The following is an 8,243-nucleotide window of genomic DNA, read 5'->3' as shown; positions in this document are numbered from 1 at the left end:
GTTCTTTCTTCTGAACCCTTCGTTCTGGGATGCCCCTTACATGTGGAGAGGAATTTAATCGCCTCTTTATGGGGCGTAGGAGGATTGGGCGACGGGGCGCTGCTTCCACTGGCCCAGGTGAACCCAGGATGATCAATCAGTTGTCTGCCTAGTTCACACATGCGTTTCTGTCTCAAGGAAAAGACAGGATCTGCTAGTTTAGTTCCCTTTCCTCTATCCATCTCTTCCTCTCGAGACTCAGATTTCCAGCCATAGGTATCATAGCTTGAAGTTGTACCGGCACCGAGGGGCCAGGGTGTTTCAGAGAAGAGAGCAGCAGACACATAGCACAGGGGAAGCTTCTGGATAGTCCGTGGTAATTTACATTTCTCCACAGCGCGAGCCTTTGCGGGGAAGTGGCCAAAATAAGCCAGTGTCTGGATCCTGGCCAGCAGTCTCCATCCCACATTGGAGATGGTCATATATGGTTCATTTAATAGTATCTACAAGTTGACTCTCCCATGCCAGGAGTTGATCCCTTTCCTCAGCCACATAGACCTTCGGTGCTGCCTCTCAGCCTGTCCCCAGAGAATTGATACGTATGTATGTATGTATGTATGTATGTATGTATGTATGTATGTATGTATGTATGTATGATGTGCATGGGTGCATAGGCCTGCACACACATTTGTCTCTTCCAGTATAATCCAGTATGCAGAAATCTAACAACATTAGGGGGGATTCTGCATTGTATCACAGCACTTTGTGTGCAGGGCTCTGATGAGACAGCCGAGGAGGTTGAAAAGGAGGGCACGCAGTCTCTGACGGGAGCAATCCCTGCTGTGGATTGCCCGAGTGGAGAGGGGCCGACCTGCCGGAAACGCCCTGCAAACATGGGGCATGTCTTTCGGAGTGGTTCCTGTGCAGAGCAGCTGAGCGTTTATCCTGAGGGAACCCGGGTGGGAGTGTGTGTGTACGTGTGGGGGCATAGTCATAAGAGAGCCTGACGGAGGTGAATCAAGGCTCGTCTGGAAGAAAGACAAAATGGAATAAAAGAAACACATGGGAGTAATCAAACAGTTCCAGGGGAGAGAGGAGGTGGGAAGCCACTGAGTCAGGAGGAGTAAAGAGAAGTATAGGGTGAACTTGCACTGCAAGGCGTTGACTGCTACACGCGATGTTCAGTAAGAGAGGCCATGGGGAGCCAGAAAATGTTGGATCTTGCTGACTTCACCACATGGGCTGCCAGGCCTAAGCTAGAATAAAAACCAGACCTGCATCTTGTGGCAGGGACTCTGCTTTTAAGGGAGTAGGGCTAGTGGGCAAATTGGAACCAGCCCTGGCTTGGTCCCCAACCAGCCGCAGGATCTTGGACTGCCCCACCCCTTCCCCCTTGGCTTTCTCTTCTGTAAAGAGGGCTTACCTTGGTGGGTCCCTCCAGGGCTGACATCCGGTCTTTCCAGACTGGCCTCTCAGGTTTGGTCAGATCTGCCATGACCATTCAGCCAACCATTGGTGCTCTGCACTTTCTATGTGCCAGTAGGGAGAGGTGAGACAAAGACAAGGGGGGGTCTTGGTGGTGAGAGCGAGTGAAGGCAGACAGCGGCCCTGCCCTCTCTCAGAGGGGCTGCAGTCTCGTGGAGGTGACACTGTTTCATTGATTCGGAGATCCACATTTGGACGTTGCTGAAGGAAGGCTGCATCTTGGAGTCGATACAGGTTTTATCATTCCCAGCACGTCTTTTCTCCAGTGCCACCGAGAAGAGTGTAGTCAGCGTGAGTAAGGGGCCCTGATGAGGTCAGTGGGTTAGCAAAGGCTTCCCTGAGGAAACGATCGGCTCAGAGGCAGGTCGAGGAGGGGTGTGGTGTTGATGAGAAGACCGGCCTGGGTAGACGTGGGTGACTGACAGAAGGTCAATGTGGCCAGAGCACAGAGCAGGGGGCTCAGGGTGGGTGAGGCAGGTGGGGAGCAGACCCCAGAGAACCTCCCAGACCTGGGGCGGACTTCTTTTTTTACCCAGAGCCCAGTGGGTTGCCACTGAGGAAAGCAGAGAGTAACATGGTCTGGCGTGCATCTTGAAGAACTGATCATGGCTGCAAGTTGGAGCAGATGAAAAATGGTGGGGGCTTGGACAACAGGAAAAGAACAGAGCTCAGTAAGCAATTGATGAGGGTGAGGGAGGTGTGGATGAGTGACTCACAGGTCTCTCGCCCCACGTGGGGAAACTGGTCTGTGGGGGCCCTCTCTGAGATTTGGCACCTCGGCGCTCAGAGGGCTCCGAGAGGGTCACCCGGCTGTGGGAGGTTATAGAGAGGTTAGAGCGAGAAGGTCCACAGACTGGGCGGCACCTTGCTCTTTTTTTTTTTCTTTCACTTGGTAATGTATCTTCAAGATGCTTCCATCGGAGACGATGTGCACCCGATTCTTTGTTATTACTACAACACGTTCCGCGTTATGCCTGTGTGTGTGAGGGGGCTTCAAAAATGTGGGAGTTTCCACAGTCTCTTCATGCCACGTGTCTTGGTGAACCTGGTGAAGCCGCCTCAAATGCTCCTTGACTGGTGGTGACTCGGGCCAATTCCTATCCTTCGCTATTAGGAATAATGCTGAAGCGAACACTGGGGTCACCAGCTTGTCACCCCGGTGGGACCGACTGTAGCGACAGGGCGGATCCTTAGAAGTGGAAGGTTCTTTATAGAGAAGACTGGTTCATCTGTTAGTACATTCATTATTTATTGGATGCCTGTCAATGTGCCAGGCCCTGCTGTCAGATGCCAGGGATCCAGCTGTCAGCAGGTCATGTGGTGATCCTCGCCCTCCTGGAACGGTGGTGGTGGTGGTGGGGGGGCAGTACACATACCCAGGCAAACACAATCGCAGGCCGATTGTGTACATCCCGTGAAGACATTAAAAGGCGAGCTAGAGGGAATAAAGGAAGGATCTACGTTGTGCAGAACCAAGAAGTCCTTTTAGAGTGGGTCATATTTGAGCTGAGAAGAAAGGACAAGATGTCAAGCCGAGGACAGAAAGACCCAGGCTCTTTTCAGCCTGCACCCATGGGACTGAGGGTGGGTGGGGCAAGAGGAAGCCAGGGAGAAAGGGGAGCAGCGCTGGAGAGATGAGGTGGGTGATGGGGACGGGGCGAGGTCAGTTAAGAGGAGCAGGGAGTTAAGGAAGCATCTGATCTCTACGGGGGGGAGGGGGGGGCGGGCTGAGAGAAGGGGCCATGCCCTCCCTAGAGACTTGAGAGACCTCTTTTGAGGTGTGAGGGAGCCCAGACTTGCCTGGGGGCAAGAGAGTAGACATAGGCCAGCATCTTTTCGGTGACTTCAAAGAGAGATCTGGCCCAAAGAAGTGCACCTTGCAGGGGCCTTCCAGCTGACTCTGGCCTGGCTGAGGAGGGAGCAGCCCTGTCCAGGGCTGAGAGCTTCTCTCCAAAAGGCCAGGATTTGGGGCTCTGTGGCCCTCCCTCTGCCCTCCGCGCCCCTTTCTCACCCACCCCTTCTGCACCAGTCCATCTCTGCCCGTCCTGGGTCCTTTGACTTTTCTCTCCCTCAACAGTCGGTTCCCGATTCTGGTCCCCGGCCCCCAGCAGCGCCTGCCCCCTTCCCACCGGGGCCCCCCATGATGCCACCACCCTTCGTAAGTTTCATGTCTTTCCCTGGGCCTGGCTTTACCAGCCTGAACCCCCCAGCTCCCTAGCCCCTTGCCACTGCTGCCCTGCCAGCCCGGGGCGCCCCAACTACTCCTCTGCCACCCGGGAAGAGGGAAGGTTGCCCCTGGGTCTGAGTGGGGAGAGCTGGTAGGTTTTCTGTCTGTAACCTTGACACAACCCCCCCTCCCCCCCAAACCTTGTGCCATTTTGTCCTTGGGACGCATGGGGTGGGTAGAAGAAGTAGACAGGAACAGACCCGGTGAGGCTAGGACGGGACAGGGGAGGTGGCCTTTCTTTTTCACCGGTCCTTCTCTATGCTCTTAATCGGGCCACACGAGTCCAGCTGGAGGCATTGGTGGTCACACAGCTGGAGGAACGGGCATGGGAGGCCTTGCATACCTGCCTTCTGCCCCTTCATCTGAGAGGCCCAGTGTGGGGACAGCTGCTGGAGAGTCAGAGCCTGCTAGCTGCGGTCTGGGGGCCGCTCCCCTGCCCTTGTCCCTCCGCCCGCCCCTTACCTCACAAGAAGCTGTGTGCTAGCCTCTTAGATCTAGCCTGTCTTGGTGGTGAGGAGGGAGGCAGTGTCCTGACTACAGCCACTGAGCTACCGCTGAGCCGGGGGACGGGAGGCAGGTGGGCATTTTTCAGAGGGGTCCAAGGCAGTGTCTTCTTTGCTCAGTGTCTCTATCCTTCCTTGCTTCCAGATGCCCCCTCCAGGGGTGCCCCCGCCCTTCCCTCCAATGGGGCTACCCCCTATGAGTCAGAGACCACCAGCCATTCCCCCCATGCCACCTGGCATCATGCCTCCCATGCTTCCACCAATGGGGGCACCACCACCACTCACACAGGTAATCCTCCCCTCACCCCCCAGGGCCTATCAACATCGGTGGGTAGAGATGAGTGGGATGGAGCCTCCACCCCCGGGGTGGGGCGGGGGAACTGGCAGGGGACTCTGGGCCAGGCCCTTGTGCATGTGTCTGCTGGAGCCTGAGGGCATCCCTTAGTGAGGGTCAGGACCCCAAAGCGATCTCTGAGGAGCCCCCTGGGCGCCCTGACTGACAGGAACGCTGCCCAGCCTGCGCCTGCCCTGACCTCAGTAGCTAGGTTTGTCTTCTCTGTATTCATAGATACCAGGAATGGTCCCTCCCATGATGCCAGGAATGCTGATGTCCGCGGTGCCCGTCACCGCCGCGGTAAGCGTAGTGGCCATCCGGCAGCAGGTCCTGTCCTGCCGCCTGGGCGCCTGACTTGGAGTATGGGAGGAAATGGCTGCCATTTGGTCCCTCTGCCTGTCTGACCGCCCCTGGTCCCCAAGTGCTCCAGCTGGGCACTTGGCCTGACTACCTTCCCACTCATTTCCAGAAGTCTCTCATTGCCCTGATCTGTGCCACAGCCCTGCCACACATGCCCGATCTGCCCCTAGGGGTGCTCTTTCTGAATGTAGGGACCTAGTCCTTTGCTTCTTCTTGGTCTCGGAGGAGACCTGGTCCCCAAGCGTGCTCAGTGCCTTCTTGGGCTGTTGCTCAGTGCAGAGACTGGGGAGGGCATAGACGGCAGTGCCTGCCGTGGAAGGCAGAGCCGACTTTACAGTCCTTTGACATGGGCCTGCCACTTAGGCTCCCAGAGTCCGAGGGTGGGGTGGGCAGAGGACATCTGTTAGGGAGCAGAGATCCCTGGGAGCCAGGACACATGGATCCTGGCCTGGCCACCTTCTCTGTCCCCACGGCCTGGGTCCTGGGGCCCACTGGGCTTGGCCCCAACCCTTCCCCCTCCTCTTTCTTCGGCAGACGGCTCCAGGTGTGGACACCGCCAGCTGTGAGTCTTCTGGGGCCTGCTCCCCTCAGGCTCGGAGGTTGGGGGGCTCAGGGGAGAGGGGACCGAGGACTGGAGCCCATCCTGGACCATGCCTGCTGGGATGCCAGGGAGCCTGGGGTGCTGATGGGGCCAGGGGCTGTTTACTGGGAAGGGACCTGGGAGGACTACGGGGATGAGATGGAGCTGGAGAAAGGACTTAGTGTGTGTCCTTTGGCTTTTTCCTCTAGCTGCTGTGGCCGGGACGGGTCCCCTGGTGAGTGCTTCTAGTTGAGCAGTTACTGGGGTGAAAGGCCGAGAGGGGGGCAGGGCGGCTGGTGATGATGCTTGAGGGCTGGGAAGGAGAGCCTTTGGAAAAGGACCTTGACCGTGGTTCTGTGCCCTTCCAGAGGGCCCTGTGGAGCGAGCATGTGGCCCCTGATGGGCGCATCTACTACTACAATGCTGATGACAAGCAGTCCGTGTGGGAGAAGCCCAGCGTGCTCAAGTCCAAGGCCGAGGTCCTGCTCAGACTGCCCTGACCCTTCCATGTCCTTGGCTGCCCCTGATCTCGCTGATCTTGAGACCTCTGACTATCCCCCAATCTCTGTGAGCTGTTGCCCTAGGGTCTCAGGAAGCCTGTCTTCCGGCAGATTGAGCCAGACCAGGTGCAGCTAAAGACCCCCTTGTCCCCGTTCCACTGGGTCTCCATAGCTCCCTGCCCATGGCCGCTGGCCCTGCCCAGCCCACTGACATCCCCTGACCCTCCTCCTGCAGTTGCTGCTCTCCCAGTGCCCCTGGAAAGAGTATAAGTCAGACACAGGCAAACCGTACTACTACAACAACCAGAGTAAAGAGTCCCGCTGGACCCGGCCCAAGGACCTGGACGAGCTGGAGGGTGAGAGGACCTGGGGGCATGAGGGCCTGGGGATGCTCCGGGGGCCCCAGCTCCCCGGGGACTGACCATGCTGTTTTTTTCCATTGCAGCTTTAGTCAAACAGGAGTCTGCAGGGTGAGTGGCCCACCTGTCCATCTGGGTGACCGTCTCTCCGCTTCTCTGGGGAACAGTTTGCCTTGACCCCAGTCTTCCCCAGGGTGGAGAGCCCCATCCTCTGACCCCTTTGTCTTTGCTCCACTCCCGGGCACTGTCCACCGGCTCCCCTGTAGGAAGCAGCAGCCGCAGCCACCCCAACCCCAGCCTGATCCCCCACCTGTGCCTCCTGGCCCCACCCCAACGACCGTGGGCCTCATGGAACCTGAGCCAGGTGGGAGTGAAGACTGTGACGTGTCCGAAGCTGTGCAGCCCACGGAGCACCCAGAGGAGAGTCCCAGCAGGTGAGGCCTGCCCTGTGGCGGCATCCCAAGTGCTGGCCTCAGGCCCCCAGCCCTGAGCCTGGCTGCTCAGGAGGGAGGGCTGTGGTGTCTGGTGTGACCGCTGGAGGGTGGACGAGGCAGCTCTGGGAAGCCAGGGGGATGGTGCTGCTGAGAGTGCAAGGCCCTGGAAGCTTTAGGAACTAGGGGGCCCTGTGGCTGAGTCCCCTCTGCCCCCTAGTTCTGCTGGACAGCATCAGCCTCCACAGCAGGAAGAGGAGGAATCGAAGCCAGAACTAGAGAGGTCTGGCCTCAGTTGGAGCAACCGGGAGAAGGCAAAGCAGGCATTCAAGGAGCTGCTGAGGGACAAGGTGCTGGCTGGGTGGGGCTCCCGGGGAGGCCTGAGGACCGGAAGTGGGCGAGCCGTGACCACTGCCTGCTCCCTTCCAGGCTGTCCCCTCTAACGCCTCGTGGGAACAGGCCATGAAGATGGTGGTCACTGACCCCCGTTACAGGTAGGCCTGGGCACAGGGAGCCAGACCCGTCTGGCTCTCTTCATGTGGGCAGCCAGAGTAGGGAGCCTAAGGCCAGGCTGGGCTGGGGGTGCCCCAGGAAGACAAGGGAGAGGGAGGTTCTGACAGGAGACTTCAATACATGCTTGATGAATGGAATGGAATGGATTTCATTGGGGCAAGTGGGCTGCTAGGGCAGACCTGACTGATCCAACACCCTCACTCACACCCCAGGGGTCTGTCCTGCCTCTCTGTCCCCTCGCAGCCCCTGCAGCCCCACCCTGCCCATGCATAGATCCTCCCTCAGCTCTATGGAGACCCAGCCCCACGCAGTGGGCTGATTCTGTCTGTCCCGCCCCTGCCGCACCCCTTGCTCTGCAGTGCCTTGCCCAAACTGAGTGAGAAAAAGCAGGCATTCAATGCCTACAAGGCTCAGCGGGAGAAAGAGGAGAAGGAGGAGGCCCGGCTGCGGGCCAAGGAGGCCAAACAGACGCTGCAGCATTTCCTGGAGCAGCATGAGCGGATGACCTCCACGACACGCTACAGGTCAGAGGGCGTTGGGGGCTCTGTGGGCGGGGCCTGGCTGGCGCCCCGCCTCCTGACCACTCACAGCGCGTGTGTTTCACAGGCGGGCGGAACAGACCTTCGGGGAGCTGGAGGTCTGGGCTGTGGTCCCTGAGAGGGACCGGAAAGAGGTTTATGATGATGTCCTCTTCTTCCTGGCCAAGAAGGAGAAGGTAACGGCCGCCGGGGCCAAAGCCGCCAGCGTCCATCTGCGCTGGTGCCCTTGCTTGCTTTAGGTCCCGGTTAGTCGCTCCCCGGATCTCCAGCTCCTGTCCATGGGAGCCTGCGTGGCATTTGCCCATCACCCGAGGTGGGGTGGGGCTGTCACCTGTGTCCCCTCCTCCTGCTAGGGCTGTGAAAGCCAGGAGCGCAGGTCTCTCCCGGGAGTGTGCCGTTTACCTTAGCTCCTTTCCCGCCCAGCGCCCCCAGC

General features: G+C 58.6%; 1 protein-coding gene across 6 annotated transcripts in view; it reads left to right on the top strand.

The window, feature by feature from the left end:
* The first annotated feature begins 656 nt into the window (after positions 1-656).
* The window catches only part of PRPF40B (pre-mRNA processing factor 40 homolog B), a 16,639-nt gene continuing 9,052 nt past the window's right edge, over positions 657-8,243 (top strand). For 4 of the 6 annotated variants that reach the window (XM_004711403.4, XM_045287260.1, XM_045287258.1 and 1 more), the window contains exons 1-13: positions 3,566-3,622; positions 4,340-4,483; positions 4,763-4,828; positions 5,423-5,450; positions 5,678-5,703; positions 5,837-5,947; positions 6,204-6,324; positions 6,414-6,438; positions 6,594-6,761; positions 6,979-7,108; positions 7,188-7,252; positions 7,631-7,795; positions 7,878-7,986. In XM_004711403.4, coding sequence (XP_004711460.1) covers positions 3,605-3,622; positions 4,340-4,483; positions 4,763-4,828; positions 5,423-5,450; positions 5,678-5,703; positions 5,837-5,947; positions 6,204-6,324; positions 6,414-6,438; positions 6,594-6,761; positions 6,979-7,108; positions 7,188-7,252; positions 7,631-7,795; positions 7,878-7,986 — 1,176 coding nt within the window. In that variant the 5' untranslated portion in view covers positions 3,566-3,604. Of the gene's footprint in view, positions 1,756-2,000; positions 2,136-3,367; positions 3,623-4,339; positions 4,484-4,762; positions 4,829-5,422; positions 5,451-5,677; positions 5,704-5,836; positions 5,948-6,203; positions 6,325-6,413; positions 6,439-6,593; positions 6,762-6,978; positions 7,109-7,187; positions 7,253-7,630; positions 7,796-7,877; positions 7,987-8,243 lie in introns of those variants that run through there. The other 2 variants (XM_045287259.1, XM_045287261.1) reach the window with 2 other exon arrangements.

Source organism: Echinops telfairi, unplaced genomic scaffold, assembly GCF_000313985.2.
Source record: "Echinops telfairi isolate 266 unplaced genomic scaffold, ASM31398v2 ScPeMD7_12;HRSCAF=54, whole genome shotgun sequence".
Lineage (NCBI taxonomy): Eukaryota > Metazoa > Chordata > Mammalia > Afrosoricida > Tenrecidae > Echinops > Echinops telfairi.
This window is presented reverse-complemented; position numbering and strand designations above follow the sequence as displayed.